General features: G+C 56.3%; 1 protein-coding gene across 3 annotated transcripts in view; it reads right to left on the bottom strand.

Moving 5' to 3' along the window:
- RASA3 (RAS p21 protein activator 3) overlaps window positions 1-17939 on the bottom strand; it is an 89752-nt gene that overhangs the window by 51702 nt on the left and 20111 nt on the right. For all 3 annotated transcript variants that reach the window (XM_057532598.1, XM_057532599.1, XM_057532600.1), the window contains exon 2: window positions 1921-2038. In XM_057532598.1, the coding sequence (XP_057388581.1) occupies window positions 1921-2038 (118 nt within the window). The remainder of the gene's footprint in view (window positions 1-1920; window positions 2039-17939) is intronic.

The following is a 17939-nucleotide window of genomic DNA, read 5'->3' as shown; positions in this document are numbered from 1 at the left end:
CCATTCTGTAGGTTGTCTTTTCACTTTGTTTACGGTTTCCTTTGCTGTGCAAAGCTTTTAAGTTTAATTAGGTCCCATTTGTTTCTTGTCTCATATTTTTTTAACCTCTTCGAATTATTTTGTGTAGGTTTGTCTCTTTATTTGCTGTCAGCTTTAACTTTCTGTTTACAGCACTCCCTGACTTATCTGGTATATTAGATAAGCACTCAATAAATATTAATTGAGCTAATGAATAAATTAACCTTTCAAAAACTAAGCTTATTAAAACTGTCCGAGGAAAGCAGGAATGGTCTGTGAAGGGTTAGACGCTCTGATGAGTTGGGAGAATCACCGCGGCGTACTCACTAGAGTTAACTGGCTTCTGGTGACAGTGTTTGGGGGCTGCCCCTGATTCTGGCTGTATCACAGGTAGCTGACTTCCCAGAAGAGACAATATTACTACACCACTATTTTTATTTAGCTCTCAGCCTCCCTTCTCTGCTCCAAAAGCACATTTTCTTGTGCCACCAAAACCAGACACTATGATTTCTACTTCTAAACTTGTAAGAAATATTTTCAGGAATGGTCCCTATTTCTCGGCCTCAATTAAAGCAGAGGTTCCCCAATTCCCTTCCCAGAGACCCTCAGCCGGCCGGTCTGCGGGGAGCCCAGCTTTGCAGGGACGGACGCTGATTCTCCAGGTTTACAACCCTCCAACATGGACCCTTCTCCTGGGGAGCTCACGGAAATAACCCTGAGGGCGATGGCAGCACCTTCAACATCAGCCCCAAAGCCACACGCGACTCCTGACAGCCTCCTCAGTCTTCCCGTTCTCCTTCAAGAAATTACTTCAGAGAATCCGGAGGGTGCATTCAAATAACACAGGGCCTCAGGAGCGGCCCTGCCAGTCTGGGCAACAATGGGGCAGACGGAGGAGGGAAGTGTCTCCATGTTTCGGGGGCAGGAGGTCTTAACGGTTTCTAAAAGTTAAATTCATTAAGTCATCAGAACGTGCTGTTTGTTCCCACTTAGAAGCAGCAATATGCAAGGATATAATTCATCTGCTAAAAATGTTCTCAAGCCCAAGATAGCTCTTTGGATGGACCCGTACAACCCGCAATTCTAAGCCCGAGGGTGGGGCCACTGTCAGCACCGGCTCCAGAACCGCTTACTCTGGTTGGGACTCCACCCGGCTTTGCTGTGCTTCACCCAGACTCACGCCACCATCCCTGCCCGCCTGCCTGCCAGGGCGGCAGAGGCCCCCCTCACCTACCCACTCCCTCTCCCGGAGACATGCTGTGACCACAGGTGCCACCACTTCCTACCCCAGGGTGGGGTCCGGGGCCAGCAGGCCTGGAGCTGGTGGGAAATGCAAATCACCGCCCCACCCTCCCCGCCTGGGGCGACACCTGGGCTTTAACAGGCTCTCCGAAGCGTTCCTACACAAGCTGGGGTTGAGGAGCATGGACTTGTTTCTTAGGCTGCAAACCTCTCAGTCTTAAGGCTTAAATGCTTCCCTCTCTCACCTGACCCCTCTCTTCCTCAAATCTAGCAACAATGCTTTCTAGGTCTCTGATCTCTGTGAACAGTTACTTCCACCCCCGTCTTGAGCCTCTTTAGAAAAAGGAAGATGGTAAAAAAAAGCTTCCCAAATATTTATGCTCTGAAATCCTTGATTTGTCCTCTTTTGTTGCACTATATACTGCCCAGCTCATCTCGACTTAAGACAGTCCTCACCCACCTCTCAGCCGACAAATAAGTCTATGTGCTCTGTCATTCCCGCTCTGCCCCGGTCATCATGGGCATTTAGGGACCATGAGCCCGTAACTGGCCCGGGAGCCCGTTCCCCTCTCAGGCCGAGAGAGAGGATAAGGATCGAGCGAGGGCTCCCTCCACACAGAAGCAACTGTCAGCACCAAATAAAGCGGCAGCGGACGTTACCAGAGCGACTTCTCCACGATTTTGGTCCTGAACACCTCCTCCTGGTCTAGGTTCACGGTGCAGTAACAGTCTCGCATCTTGTTTGGCCCCGGGTAAGTGGGAAGGTTTTTGGCTTCACCTAAAAAGCAAATGTAAATCTATCATCAGTTTAGCCTGGAATTATTTAGTCTCCTTGTTAACCGCAGACACCTTTCCCAATGACGGATTCATTTCACAGCAAGCCTCCTGCTCACTTCTGCACGTTCATTAGCTCTTCATCAGGTCTCGGTCTTCTTGCCACCAAAGCGCTGATGAGAAAACCATCTGTGCTGTTACAATGCAAGGTAACATATACATTAACCTCTAAAGCAATGGATTCCTATAAAAGTAGTAATCCATTGGCCTAGGAATTAAGGATTGTTTCGTTTTACCTACATTAGTCCCTTTAATATTTTTAATGTTTAAATTATGGTAAGAGACACAGAAATGAAAATGTACCCTCTCACCCACCTTCACACATATAGCTCAGCAGCACCCACAGTTAAGTCTATTCACACCATGGCACAATCAGTCTCCAGAACTCCTTCACCTCGTAAAACTGAGACTGCACCACTAAACAACACGCCCCGCGCCCCCGCCACCACCCGGCCCCTGCCGCCCACCTTCTGCCCAGGGACCTCACAGAAGTGGAACCGCACACTGCCTGTCCTTCTGCGTCTGGCTTATGCCACTGAGCACAACGCCCTCAAGGCGCTTCCACGTCATGGCCCGAGACAGGATTCACTTCTTTTCCAAGGCTAACGTTTTGCTTATCTATTCAGCCCCCGGGTCCCTTTTTATTTTGAATTTAATTTGATAGTATTAGGTCAAAGTTGGGGCAGTAATTAAGGAGAAGGACTCTTCTTTTACTGATGAGTAAGCTACGAACTCCAGCTGTTCAGAAGCCGGTGAGGAGAAGTCTGGGGGCGGGGAGGACCAGCCACGGGCCATGCTTCCCCGACATGCGCTGGAGAAAAGGGAGGAGCTGCCAACAGCCCCGTGGAATCCTGGACGCCATGTCGTCTTTGATCTTGGGTCTGACGGAAGACCATTAGTGAAGCCGCAGCTGCTGGACCCTCTGCCGGAAGCGGGGAGTGAGCTGGGGCTGCAAGTCCAAGCAGCCCCTTTGCTTGTGGACCGATCGGGAGCAGAGGGGCTTGCAGCCGGGCAGGAGAAGCCCCCTCCCCGGAAGGAACCCCCATTAATGAGCTCCCGCCTCCCAGGGGCCTCCTGTCCCCTGGCTGGGCATTTGCAGGCACCAGACCTGGGGCCAGGAAGGGGGCCGGGGCTGAGCACCCAGCACCCACCAACGCAGCCCAGGCACGGCCGACACCTGTTAGTACCACCCAGGGCCGCACTACCTCCTCTGGTTAAAACTGAAGGAAAAGCAACAACAACAGAAAGCAACCCAAAACCTCAGAGCTCAGCTCCCAGAGGAGCCACGCCCACACCCCACAAACACACTTGACGCCGCTCTCGGGGAAACACGCAGTGGGCAGCTTCCTGCTGCCACCTCCCAAGGGTGGAGGTGAGCTTGACGGGCGCCAAGTCTTTCTCTCACACTTCTCAGTAACCTTCTTGCTCGGGACGGAGGAGAGCAGCAATTAACAGAAGTGGCTCAGTAACTGGGTGGATGTTTTCTGGGCCAATAAATTGAGTGTTTTGAGGCTTCCTAGCAGCCCTAGCTGTGCTCTGCACAGGCGGACCCGCTGCACACGCGGCCGGGACACCGGGCCTCTCCTCTGGGCCTCGGCTTCCCCAACCGTAAAAGCAAGACAGCACACGCCTCCCAGCCTCCTCTAACTCAAAAGGTTCTAGGAATTTTTCTTTTGGGAATCATCAGGGAGTCGTCAGTGACTCTCAGGTGGTGAAGAAAAAGAAATAACAAATGAATGTTTTCCTAGGGGTGCGATTATCCTCATAGCACCTCACGCCGCAAGGCCCCGGGAAGCGCCAGTCCAGGAAGAGTCAGGCACAGAACCACGGACCATCTGAGAAGGGGCGCGTGATCCCTGCCCGGCTTCGAGCCCGTTGTTAAGTGTCCAAAGACAGACTTTCCGATGGCTCCTGGCAGATGTGAGCAGTCACGTGTGCACACACAGGTGCGTGCAGGAGGCGTGATGACCCACGTCCGAAGGGGCCCAGCGGCTTCCCGCCCGCTTTCCAAACTGATTTACGTTCACAAATCTTCCCCCTCAAACAGCCCGGCTCTGCTGACTTTCCAGCTGACACCTCTAGGATGTGACCCTATTTCCTGCTGGAACTTTTTGTGCAACAAATGAGATATTTAGCTGCAAGTTCCTGTGTTTCTTAAAAGTAGAAAAAACCCTTTTTTTTGAAAGTCTTATTGGAGATGGCCATTGGTGGAAAACACAGAACTGGGATTTTTTTTCTGTTTATTCTCAGAAGAACCTCAGAACACAAGCAGCGGCAGCTGACACTTCTCTTCAAGGACAGAAGAGACGGACGCGCTTCCCCTGAACAATCGGGTTAACAGCTGCGAGATGCTGAACTACCTTGTGTGGCCGTGAACGCGGCCTGGCTCCCCGCCTCCGACCCCTGGCCCTGCCCAACCCCCGCTGGTTACAGAAACATCCCGGTTGCTATGACAACGGCGACACCAGAGCACCAGCAGGCAGAGCCGAGCCAACGTTAACAAGTGGCTCAGGCCAGGAGGGCGGGGAGTGGGCCGCCACCCCGTCCTGGCTGCGTCGTCTGCCCAGGGTCCTCCAGCTGGGAACCCCACCGTGGCCCAGGCGGCTGGGCGGGGCGTGTCCCAGCCACACTCAGAGCAGATGACGTCTCTTCCATGCGTGTTACTTGTGCCAAAGGCCGGAGGCCGCTCCCCTCCCTAGATGCAGATTAGGGGCCTTTCGTTTCCCTCAAAGGAGAGCCATGACCCTTTCTCCAGTGTGTGGAGACATTTACCTAAGAAGGTAAAGCCATGCCTCGTATACATTTGTTGAATGACTGGATGGATAAATGCCTGCAAGGAAAAAGGAAAGTAAACTCTGGTTTCAGTCTACGAGCCAAGTCACATTTTCATACGCCTCCCTGCTGTTATCCACGTCTCCAAAACGTACACCGTTCACCCACCAGAACTGTCTGCTGGCGGATTTGATACAGACAGTAAATTGGCGCCCAGTGCCATCTCTGAACACTGAATTTACTAACAGAAGTGAAAGGTAGCACTTAAAAATCGGTAATGAAACAGCACTGAAACAGCAAACCTGTTGCTGATTACAGGCGTCACACTCGGGATGATCACAGCCAGAGAGCCCCAGACCCACAGGCAGCTGGGTCTCCAACCTGACCCGGTGGAGGGAAGAGCCACGTGTGGATGTCCACGCCTCCCGCAGGGCTGTGGGCGGTCTTCGTGGCACCGCTAAGTTCTGCCCTGACGAGGAAGCCCACTGCCCTTGAGGGGTAACAACGCTGTCTGCACCCCAAGAGGGGTGTTGGAGGTCTAACCAGCCTGGGCACCGCACGTCAGCCCGCTCACCTCCGAGGGGCTCTGTCTTGTCCGCTGCCCTCGAGAAGAGGGTCCTCAACCACCCCAAGAGAGACTCCCAGCCGTGAGCCTGGGGCCTCAAGTCTGCCACGTCCACGGAGTGTTGGAACTTTGCTCTTCCCTACTCAGTGTGTTGGTTTTCACCTCAACTACAGGCCAACCTCTGCAATTAACACCTGAACAGGTACTCGAGCCCAGTGCACTAGTCCTGTAAAAGCGACCCTCCCTGGCCCAGGGCCTCTGCGCACAGAGGCAGGACACGTGCAGGAATTACAGCCCCCGATGCTCCCGTCTTTACATGGGCTTTCTGGTCATTCTAAACACCTAACGGGTCTACAAATTCTGGCAGCCAACACAGCTCATTATACCTACATAAAAGCCTATTGGTCTCAAAAGATCAGTTTCATGATTAAAACATTCTATTTCCATGAATATATTTTTGACTGCCTTGCTATTTTACTTTAGCACTTGATATTAAATAGAACAAAAGTCCGTAAAACCTGATGAGATTGGATTTTATAACCAAGTTACCAACAGCCTCCTCTACTGAATGCTGATTTACAAGTCAGGAGAGCTCCAGGCTGAGCTGCCGGACCCCGCAGGGCTCGGCTGATGTCTGCCCCCGGGGAGGGGCATGACCATGACACAGGAAGATTTCCTAACACGCATCGCAGGTTTCCTCCAATTTCCAAAAAGAATAGGTGGCAACATGAAAGACAAGTTTAAAATAAGGCTGTTAAAATGGAAATTAAACGTTTAACATATGGTAAGAGGGAGGAAAATTACACCTATCCAACCCCACCGTGAGTGGTTCCGAGTTTCCCGGTAGCTAAGGAACAAATGGAAATATGGCGGAACACACATTTCTCACGATTTACCTAAAAATGAAACACACCAGCTCTCCAGGAGGAAACACCATGAAAAGAGGGACTGGCATGTCTTCTGAGAAAATTTTACAAAAGATGCAGAAACATGCTCAAGGGTTGCTTCTTTTCTGTCCTCAGCAGGTGGGGACTCGAGTGACGACCTGTGAGAATCGCTTGGCACAGGAGGGGACGCTGACGGGGGCCGAGGACGCTGGGCGGCCAGGAGTCCCAGGAAGAGCCCGGTGAGGCCCCATTCCGCACGCAGACACGACAGGGTCGCACCTCAGGCCCGGGGACTGCGGGGCGGAGGGACCCCGGAGGAGCCTCTGGTCACCCCCTCCTCGCTGTGGACCCCACGCCCGTGCCTGGTCTCGTTTCCTCTCTGCGTCCAGCACCCCAGCAGCGCCGGGCAGATGATGAGCGTCCCTGAAATGTTTGTCCCAGGGACTAAAGGAGAGAGTCTGTGATGAAGTGACCACGCACGGCAGCTTCTGAAGACACTCGCCAGAGACACGACGTGGGGACAGTCACAGCTCCTGTTCTGCTCCTCCGAGGGGGACTCCCGTGTCCCTCCCTTTGGTCTGGGCTGGCCTCAGGGCCCTGACTGACCAGCAGTGACTGCCCGGCTTCCTGGGAGATGTCAGAGCCACGTGCCTCCACCCCGGCCACTGGACACCCTCTGCGCCCTGAGCCGCAGGCCAGGCCCCGAGGCCACCGCTGGGGGGACAATGCAGGTGCCTGGGCAACCCGGGCCAGCCTAACTTCCCAGCGCCCCACACGGGTGACGGACGCGTCTTGTGCCTGTGGGGCAGCCCGCCCACCAGCTGCCCAGCACGGCTCCGTCCAGGCCTCACGTCCAGCCCAAATCCCTGGCCCCAGCGTTGCGAGATGTGAGAGCACAGCTGTGAGACGCTCTCGGGGCTCTCAGCAAAGCAGCTCTCCACCGGGCCCCTCCCTGCACCCGGCGAGGACTGAAAGGCGTGACTAGCCCGGCAGCGGAGAGCCCAGGAGACACCCAGAGTCCCTCCAGGTGAGGAGACCCTGCCCTGCACCCCTGCTGCCTTCTGACCCTGACTCAAAGTTCCTCCGACTCTAATGGGAACAATAATGAAGTGCGGCAGCCGAGCCGCCGGGGGACACCCGGGCTCCGGCAGCACCGTCGACAGCTGGGCGAGTGCGGCTGGGGGCTGGACCGCCAGCGATGACCGAGGGACTTCCGGGCTGGGAGCTGACCCTCAGGTCGCAGCTGGGGGCTGGCGGTGAAGGCAATGCGCTCCCTACACGGTGATTTTTCAATTCTGAATTAGTGGACGCCATTCAAAACTGGTGATTTCACATTTTTCTAATCCAGGACTCCCACTCCTTTAGAAAACTCAGAAGATCCAGCGGTGCTGGGCCACGTCCCCGTTTTAACGGTCCCTGGCCGGGTCGGGGCAGCCCCTCCCAGGGGCACCTGCCCGCCCTCCTCAATGTGCCGTGACTGTCAGATTCTATCTTGTCGCCGCCCAAAAGCCTTGTGGAAAGAAGCGCTGACAGGAGCCCCCGCTGCACGTGGCCTGCTCTTCCTGCCTGAGGCCTCCACCCGCCCTGGAAGCGTCCGTCTCTCCCCATGGCCCAAGCACCGGTCACCTTGAGGGACGGGAATTTCTGGCTGGATGGACGGCCCTGCAGGGCTTGCGGGGGTCCTTTGGGGCACAGATCTGTGGCACCCCTGCAATCACAAAATGCAGGGCTGGTACCACCTGCCGGGCTGCTCGGCCCGGTGCCCCGACACCCGTGGGAAGCCCCCAGCTTCCGAGCCGGCGGAAAATGCCGGGTGTTGCAGGGGTTGGGTGGGCGTCTCCTCCACCCTGGGCTGTCCGCTCGCCCTCAGTGCTCCTTAATGCAGAGCCCGGCAGACCCCCTAAGGCAAGGGGGGTGGAGCACCTTAAACACTTCTCTGCTTGAACTGAGAAGGCCTTACAATCTAAAGAAAAGTGCAGTTTAGGCTTCTGGACAAGAAAGAACGCCTATGGCACGAAGAACAGCGGTGGAAAATCACCCATTTCTCCATGTTCAGCCTGATTTTGTGGACAACAGCACAGCCCCAGAATTATTTAGATCGTCCATCTGAATTGAATTCAACCTATTCAGCACCGAAAAACACACAGAATATTAGCTAATTTTGCTTTTACTTAGAGGCTGGTCTTTTCCCATCGGGAAAAAAAAGCAAGTGCTCTTCTCTTGTGCTTTTCCAATTAAGCTAGAAATGAAAATAGTGTTCTTGGACAGTAACGCAATCCTGAAATAAAAGCTGTAAAATTAAGCCCGGGGAAAAAGAAGCCACTCGTTTCCTTTAATTTTAGAATGCTGTGGTGAATGGGTATTTCTGATTCCTCGGAACCTGAAAATTTGTGCCTCTGTTTAGGACATACTTTTTCACCTAATGCTGCATTTCTAAGGGCTGCTAAGGCCAGAAAAAAGTAAGCAGCACTTACTCTGCCACCCTAACCCTGGGGACACGCCTGAGGGGCCGCGGGGGACGGTGGAAACGGGGCAGCAGGCACCCCAGCAGGCACTCGGGGGCACACGGCCCCCCCTCCAGGGCTCCCCTGGGGGCAGGACGAGAGGGAGGTGCGCTACGTGACACACACGCTCACTCAATCAACAGCACTGTCAAAGGTCCCATGATCGAGACACAGCATCTGACAGACGTGCTGGTCGCCACTGCCCCGTGTGCCGGGTACCCCGAGCAGCTGTGCCTCTGCTCTCGCCCCCGGCCTGCGACCAGCCTCGGGACCCTCCCCACCCGAGCTCCGGGCACCCGCGCCTCGTCCGGGTGGGAATTCCCTCCCCTCTCTCCTCTTGACTGTGAGCCCCTCGAAAACAGGAGCAGAGCCTGAAGAAGCTGGGGTCCTCCCGAGAACCACTGTTTGACAGACTTGAATACGTTTGTAAACTGCAAATCTCCCGATTCATTTTCACACGAGAAGATGTTAGTTAGCTGGTTACTAAGATCAATGAAGAAGCTTCTGGAAAACAAAGTAGGGAAAACACCTAAGAAATAAACAGGGATCAAGAACATCATTATGTGCGACATCACGATGACTAAAACAGCAGCTGAAGACTGTCGGAGCTTCGCCCCAAGTCAAGACCCCCTCCCCCCACCGGCCTGGCTGCACGGCCCCCCGTCCTCTGCTCCTCTGTGCTGTGCTTTTACTAACTGCACAGGAATTTCTAGGAGGTTATCAGTAAAGGCGTGCGGTCAGAATTTCAAGGTAGCTGAGAGGGTGAAGGAGAAAAAAGAAACAGAGATGGCAGGGGTATTACTAGATTTTTTTTTTTTTTAATGAAACAAACTAAGGTGAGGATATTGTGGAAACTTCGGGAAGAGTGAGGACCCCTGCATACGAGCTCCACAAGGGCAGGGAGGCCACCCGCTAGGGTCCCTGCACATGTGGGCAGCGATCAGGAGGTGCCCGTGAGCACAGAACACAACACAGCCCTAAGGACGTTTCTGTGCCACGAGACCTGGATGTGAGGGGTGAGGAAGGGACCCAGAGGAGAGCCAGGAAAGGTGGGGACACCCGGGCCGACGCCTGGCAGTGGACATGGCCAGACAGCCATGCCCGCAGCCGGCCGTTGGCTGCGACAGCCACCCTGCACGTGCCTGGCATGTACAGGTGTGTACGTGCGTGTTTTGATCTTTGTTTTTTAACAGATTTATCGCAATAGGATAGGTGGACCATAAAATTCACCCATTTAAAGTGCACAATTCCATGCTTTCAGCACATTCACAGGGTTGTGCAACTATCACCCCTCACACGCCACACCCCACTCCCAGGTCCTGGCAACTTTGTTCCGCCCAAGGGTCCTCACGGTTTGACCAAGTGTCAATTCAGGGTTCAAGCTGCCTTCCCCTCACGCCTGCAGGGCCCCGTCCCAGCTGTGGGAGCAGCTCGAGTGCATTAAAGGGTCCACATTTCAGTCCCATCCTCAGCCTCCTTCACAGGCTGCAACGTGCCGGGTCCTGCTCCCGCTGGAGATTCGGGGTACACGGGAGCTGGCACGGCACCCAGGCAGCAGCGACCACCAGGCCGCGTGAGCGCCGCCCGTAAGGAGCCGGGCAGAACCCCCTCGGCTGGGGCTGCTCCGCCTCCCACTGACCGACAGGTCCCTTCCTGGGACCGAGAAGGCAGCAACAACAAGTTCTCAGAATTAGCCTTTCTGGCAGAAGGGCAGTTTGTAATTTTCATACACATGTATCGCATTGCCAAACAGCTCTCTGGAGCAGCGATTCACAAGCCTACCACCGCATTTGAAAACGCTCTTTCCCAGATCCTTGCTAGAACTGAGTCATCGAAATCATGCATCTTTGCCAGTCTGAGAGGTAAAAATGCTGTGTGTGCTTTGCCCTCCGTGTGTTAAGAAGGGCTCTTTTTGAAGGACCCGATTCCATTCCATTTATTCGGGAGTTAAAGCCACTCCCAGCCTCTCCTGTCCCTCTTCTCTGTCCTCCGAAGGACAAGGTCCCCCAAACCAGCCGTGACAAGGCCAGCATACCCAGCTCTGACGGAGGCTGTGAAAGCAAGGTTTAGGGAGTTGAGATCTCCTTTGTTGTCAAATTCTGATTTTCCAACTGCGTCTAGATCCACCCTCCTGACTAGCCCTACAATATCCTGTGGTGCACGGACTGGAGGGGCTGAGACCCCCGCACGGCCAGACGCGGCAGGGGGTCCGCCCACCCTCCAGCAGGTCCCGTGGTGAAGGCCAAGGACCGTCACCTCGGGTTAAGGGCTGCCTGGCACCGCTGCAGTCCAGGTTTCTGGATTCTGACAGCAAAACATTCTTCATAGCTTGCATTAGTGTTATTTTGAATTCAAGGAGGAAAGACAATCTGGAAAATATGAATTTGGGGAAAGTCGCCAAGTGCAGTGCAGCCATGAGCCCCGCTGGCCTCAATGAGCAAAGGAAGACGCCTGGCCTCCAAAGACCCCCACTCCACTGGCAGAGGAAAGATCTAGGTTCATTTTTCAGAAACAATCCACATACGACCCCACCCTGTATATTTTGGTACTATTTTGGCTTTTCTTTTTCCCACACCTTTCTCTGAAAGAGTCCTGTCTTGAACTTGAGGAAGAAAACACAAAGCGGTGCAGCCACGGTGGGAAGAAAAACTTAAACACAGAGTCACCAACCAGCCCAGCAATTCCACTGGAAAGAAGTGAAAATAGGTGCTCAAACAAATACTTGGGGACTTCCCTGGTGGCACAGAGGTTAAGAATCCGCCTGCCAATGCAGGGGACACGGGTTCGAGCCGTGGTCTGGGAAGATCCCACATGCCACGGAGCAGCTAAGCCCGTGCGCCACAACTACTGAGCCTGCGCTCTAGAGCCCGTGAGCCACAACTACTGAGCCCACGAGCCACAACTACTGAAGCCCACGTGCCTAGAGCCCGTGCTCCACAACAAGAGAAGCCACCGCAATGAGAAGCCCGTGCACCGCAACGAAGAGTAGCCCCCGCTCGCTGCAACTAGAGAAAGCCCACGCGCAGCAACGAAGACCCAACGCAGCCAAAAATAAATAAATAAATTTGTTTTTTAAAAAACAAAAATACACACGTGTACGTGAATGTTCACAGCAACTCTATTCATGCTGATAACACACGGTGTATCCTCCGTGTTGCCAGGGGGTCGGGATAAGACATGTCCCTATAGGCGACTCAAAAGCTCTAGAACTAGAGCACGTAGTGGCACAACATGTAAACGCACTAAATGCCGCTGAATTGTACACTTAGGAATGGCTAGACTGCTGAATTCTATGTTATGTGCATTTTACCACATTTTAAGCAAAACGAAGAAAAGCTGGCTACAGGTGTGGACAGGGCGGTGGTTGTTGAGTGTCACCGTGTGTCACTCATGGCCACGCACCTCCCCAGACCCTTCTCTGGAGAGAGAACGGGTGGGAATAAATAAATACCTCTTTTGGAGTGTACATTTGATTTCGTTGTTTTTCATTTGTACTTTTTTCTTGGGGTACAATGCACACTCAGCGAACACAGCTCCGTGAGTCTCCCTATGCGCACGGCCGGGTAGACGGGAGCGTTTCCGGCGCTCAGCGTGCGCTCAGGCCCCTCCCCACCCGGAGCCTGGCCCTCATCAGTTTGGCCAACTCTGTACCTCACAGAAATGGAGCCAAACCCACCAACCCGTTAGGGGTTGCAAAGTGGTAATAGTCTTTGATTTTGGTTTATAAGCTGAAGTAATTTTATAAGAGAGCCCCTCTTCTGCCGTTTACTGACCCGCTGGTGAGGTCCACACACCCAGGGTAAACACTCGGTAACTGCCTTTTATTTACCAAGTTTTCAAATAATGAATTACCTCCCTGTTGTCCTCAGGTGGATAATTTGAGTTTTTTGTAATTTTTTTGCGACTATTGCTTTTTATTGAGATGTAATTTATACAGCATAAAATTCAACCTTTTGAAACGTACGATTCAGTGCTTTTTGGTACAGGGTTGCACGGCCGTCAGCACTAATGCCCAAGACCTTCACCACCTGAAACAGCAGCGCAGCCCCGTGAGCGCTCCCGCCCCAGCCCCACGTCCACGCGCCCACCTGGCCTGCCTTCCCCAGACGTCTCGTGCGACGGGAGCGTGGCCTTGGCCGCGTGTTCCAGGCTCCCCCGCGTGTGGCCGGTGTCAGGCGGCATCTCTAGGGTGTGGGCGCAGCCTCACCAGGACATGCGCCAGGTGACCGGCGTGCGGCTGGTTGCCAGGACGAGCGGCTCCCCACGGCTGTCCACCCGGCGGCTCTGGGCCGGGGGCCAGACCAGCAGCAGCGGCATCACCGGGCGCCTGGTTGGAAAAGCAGACTCCCAGGCCCACCGGCCCCGCGGCCTCAGGACGCGGCGCCTGGCTCACGAGCCGGCCCACGTTTGAGAACCGCTTACAGCCCCAAAGCCGGCGCCTCCCTGCCCATGCCTCGCTCTGTATTCCAGAACATTCCACGGCGTTCTAGCTGTCCCAGGAAGCACGCTTCTCCCAGTCACGGAGGCTCAGGGGCCTCCCCGGTGGCTCACACGGGCGTGCGTGTCACCTCCATGACGACCCCTCCCGCCCCACCGCTCCAAAGCGGCCTACTCCCCCTGAACGAGGCACAGCCCTCAGCCGGGCCCTCGAGGCCCCCACGGTCCCCGCCGCCAGTGCGTCCCTGCGTCCAGACCCCTGCGTCGCCCACCTCCCCACCCTGAGGCCCACCCCCACCCCCCGCCCCCAGCGCTCTGCCATTTCCGCGGAGGTCACGGTGTTTCCTTTCCATCCCTCATGGTCCCACAGGAGGGCTGCGCCTGCAGGGCCCAGGCCTCCCCGTTCGAGTTGCTGGGCGGTTCTCGGCAAACGCGGGAACAAGGAGGGTGCCTGGTGCTAACGGGGACCCGCCTGCGGGGAGGACGGCCCTGGCTCCTCACCCGCCTTCTCTCAGCTGAGCAGCAAGCACGCGTCTGACGGCACGCACCACCACGCAGAGGAAGTCAGGGGCAGGCGAGGGCGCCCGGAAGGGCGAAGGGGCGTCGCTGCCGAGCGCAAGTGCCCGAGGGTCCGAGGGGCAGGCCCCCGTGGAGACAGAAAGGCGGGCAGGAGTCTGGAAGGTGGAGGCTGAGGTGACGCCCCTGGGGGTGACAAGGGGACGCGGGAAGGGCAGGCACAGGGGAGGCTGGCTTGAGTCAGAGAAGGCGTGACACCCCGGGAACGTCTGGGAACACAGGCTTCCTTGAGCCTGGGGCCCAGGAGAGAGGCAGCTGGAAGGCACGCGGGTGGGGTGGGGGGAGGCGGGACCCTGCCAGGGGTTCCGAGAATGAAGTAATAAAAGCTTCAAAACTATTTCTAAAGGGCTGTGGGCTGTGCTCTCAGCCGTGATTCATATGCACGAGTGTCTCCGGCGGGAAGGATCTCAGGCCCACCCTGCACGCCAGGACCACGTGTCCCTGGGTGACTCAGGCCTGGGCCGGCAGCCGCTGTGCACTCCCCACCCTCGGGGACTGAATACGCCGCAGACCCAGCCCCATGGCAGCCCCCTGGGCTCCACATCTCAAGAGCTGTTTAAAACTCCAAAGTCCTTTTCAACACCACTGTCGGTCTAAGGAGGCGCGAAACACCGCCAAGTTTACGGTCTCGGCCGCTAGACACACCTCCTACTGTGTGGAGGGGGAGGGAGGGGCCGTCAGGACCAGCGGCAGCAAAGGGCTCGACAGCTGGGCCCCGCCAGGCACAGCCCCCAACACCCACTCCACGGGGAACTGAGGCCCGGAGGCACCGCGCAGAGTCGAACCAGGGGGCGTCTGGGCTGCTCCCCACACTGCGGGCGCGTCTCGGTCAGAGGACACAGGCCGCGTCTGCCTTCACCCGAGCCCGAGGGCTGTGCGCACAGCGTCCTCCCGCCAACAACTGCTGTGCCCCAGGCTTCCCGGCTCGACTCCACCATCTGTGGCAACGGCCTGCTCGCCAGCTGGTGGAGGACCACCCCGAGGAAGAGCCCAGGACCCACCCGGGCACGAGATGCTGCAGAAGTGCGATCCAGAATGGTCCTGATCCTGGCGGCCACGTGGGCGCGGCATCACTGCGGCCCTTGTCCCCGTGGCCACCCCTGACCGGCCAGCGGGGGGACCTCCACGCCAGGACGTGGGCCTCCAGGGTCGGGCTCCTGCCCAGCCATTCCCGCTGCAGACTCACTAGGTCGCAGGGAACAGACGGGCGCCGGCCTGAGTGGGGACCAAAGCAAGCCAGAGATGCTCTTGCTCGTCGCGGCCTCACCCCCCACCTGCAGGGCTCCACGCAGCGCACAGGCCTCGCCCTGGAGGCCTGAGACAGGGACCCACCTCCGCGGGAGCCCCGCTGTCATCCCTTCCAGGTCTGGGGGCAGAGTCCCTGTGAGCGACCAGAGGTCTCGTAGAACAAGCGAACAGCAGAGGGTCGGTCTGAGGACGGGCTTTCCCGGAAGGTGTGCGTGGCTCTGGGTTCTCGAGGGGTAGACGGCCCGGCCCAGAGCAGTGAGCGGCCAAGGCAGGGCCCCTCTGAGCTCGCCAGCTTGGCGGTGCCCACACTGTGCGGGGTCCGGCAGGAGGAGAGGCAGGCTGACCAGCTCAGGCGCGGCAATACCCCGGGCCTCAGATCTCGGCACGCGCACCGTCGCTTGGCGCCAACCGGACTGTGGTCCGCCACTTGAGACCCCTTCAGGGCAATCCCGGTCCCATCAAACCACGAGGGTCTGAGAGACTCGGAGACGCCAACAAACACAGAATCCCAGGATCCCAGGCACGCTGGGTCCGTTCCCAGCACCCCAGACTTCAGCGCCCCAAAGGGAGCCCCGGCTCACGGCGCACGGACCGGGCCTGGGGGGCTCCTGTCACGAGGTGGCCAACTGCCAGGTGCAGCCACGCTGGAAGGTGGGCCCAGGGCCCCCGCACTCCAGCCACGGCGCGGCCCCCGGGTCCGCGAGCACAGGCCGTGAGCCCCACAGAAACGCCTCCTCAGACCTGGTCGTCGGGCGTGGGTGACCGCGGCGACCATCATCCCGCTTCAGTGAACCTGCCGCAGAGACGGTCTCTAATCTGCTGTCCCTGCAGAGAACCGCAAACCTAAAGCCTGCGCTGGCCTCTGGATCTGAGTCTTCGTGGCAACTTTAGGACAGGAGGAAACGGCAAAATTAAGACTTTGGTTTTTCCTTCCTCATTCATTACTGGGAAGAGCGGCCAAGACCGAGATCAGGCTCCATGTCAGAGAGACGGTGGCGTGTTCGTCCCTTCGCTCCTGAGCCACAGCCACGGCAAACCTGCGGCTCACACGGGGCGCACACGGGTGGCCCGCCTTCTGCCACCCCGAGGCTTCCCGCCACCCCGGGGCAGGAGGCCCCGCCCACAGGTGCGCAGCGAGGAGGGAGTGGGCGGTCCTGGCGCGGGGCAGAGGGCCCCCCACCATCTGACAGGCCTGCGCCCCAAGCTGTGTGGACCACGGGGGGCGGGTCCGTTCACAAGAGCAGCAGAAGCTCGGGGCGCAGGGAGCGGGTGTCGGCCCTCCGACGCCCGCGCTGAAGCTCCTCACCCCTGGGTCTGCCCAGCAGCGCGGGCTCCGGGAAGGGCGCCCAGGGCGAGGGCCTGTGGGGAAGGGAGCTCCGGGGCCACCTGGCCGAGGGCAGAGCAGCCCTGCAACCGCGGCCCCTGCGTGGGAACTGCCCCCCACTGGCCACCCACCTCCCCCAAAGCCACTGTCACATCAAGGGGCCACGGCTGACAGAGCAGAAATCCACCTCTGCGTCTTCACCGGCCTGAGGTGGGGACATGGCGCCCACGCCTCACTGCAGAGACCCCGTGTCCAGGAAGCAGCAGACATGCCCGCAGATCCACGGCCTCCCCTGACGCCTGGCTACCATTCCCACAGCCGCCGTTTCTTCTCGAGCTTTCAAAACCATGTTTTAAAGGCCATGAATACATCAACATCTAGGTCTCCTGAGGCAGGGGTCCCCAACCCCCAGGCCACAGACCGGTACCGGTCGGTGGCCTGTTAGGAACTGACCGCACAGCAGGAGGTGAGTGGTGGGCGAGCATCTGCCGCCCCCATCGCTCGCGTTACCGCCTGAACCATCACCCCCACCCCCGTCCGTGGAAAAATTGTCTTCCGCGAAACCGGTCCCTGGTGTCAAAAAGGTCGGGGACCGCTGTCCTAATGAAATAATCCATAAAACAAAGATTTATGAAGGATCAATGTTTATTATAACGATATTTATGTTGGCCAAAAGAAAGGGAACAGTTAAGTGTCCCAAAACAGGAGATTCCAACAGCCTGGGCCCGGCCTCCAGAGCCGACGGCAGGACCCCCGGCGTACAGAGCACAGGACAGGCGAGGGCCAGGGGCTGCAGGAGGGAAGGGGGCTGCGACACGGCAACCAGAGTGGAGTTTACCAAGAACTTCCAGTAACGCACAGAAATGTTTGAAGGGAAAATTTAAGGGGCATACGTAATACACATGTATATATGTGTGTATTTAATACCTAATAAGTATATGTGCACACACAACATATCTCCATATGAAAAACAAAAATGGAGAGGAAATAAATGAACAGAAGGACCAACATGTTAACAGTGGCAAAGCTTTCAGCGGGGAAATGAGTCACTTTTTTCTCAACCCTGAAAACTTAAGAACTAGGTTTTCTAAAATGTCTATAGAGCATGCACTATGTTTGAATAGAAATGCTTATAAATTTAAGAGCATCTGAGATTTATTTTAAATATAAATTTTAGGTCTAATCTCTCTTTTGCCAGCTATTCCTTCCTTTTACATTAAACACTGACAGAGTCAATTTATTATGTGTAATGATAACAGCCATTTCTGATAAGTAAGTTTAAATGTAAAATGACAGAGTATAATTCAGGGCTTTGTGAACAAATGCCCCCATTTATTAACTCTAAACTAGAAATTCACTCACAAATCCCACTGAGGCCGAGAGCTTCCAGCTCCAGAGGCTGAGTCCCTGGCAGATGGTAAATTAACCACTTAATCTTATTAAGTGTTTTCTGCTTAAGTCCTGAACCAGCTGGGTCCAAACTGTGACACATGCCAGGAAGTCACCTGTCCCGTCTCAGGGCACACGGGCAC

This window comes from Balaenoptera acutorostrata, chromosome 18 (assembly GCF_949987535.1).
Source record: "Balaenoptera acutorostrata chromosome 18, mBalAcu1.1, whole genome shotgun sequence".
In the NCBI taxonomy this organism is placed as follows: Eukaryota; Metazoa; Chordata; class Mammalia; order Artiodactyla; family Balaenopteridae; genus Balaenoptera; species Balaenoptera acutorostrata.
The sequence above is the reverse complement of the archived record's forward strand: the minus strand, read 5'-3'. Positions and strand labels throughout refer to the sequence as shown.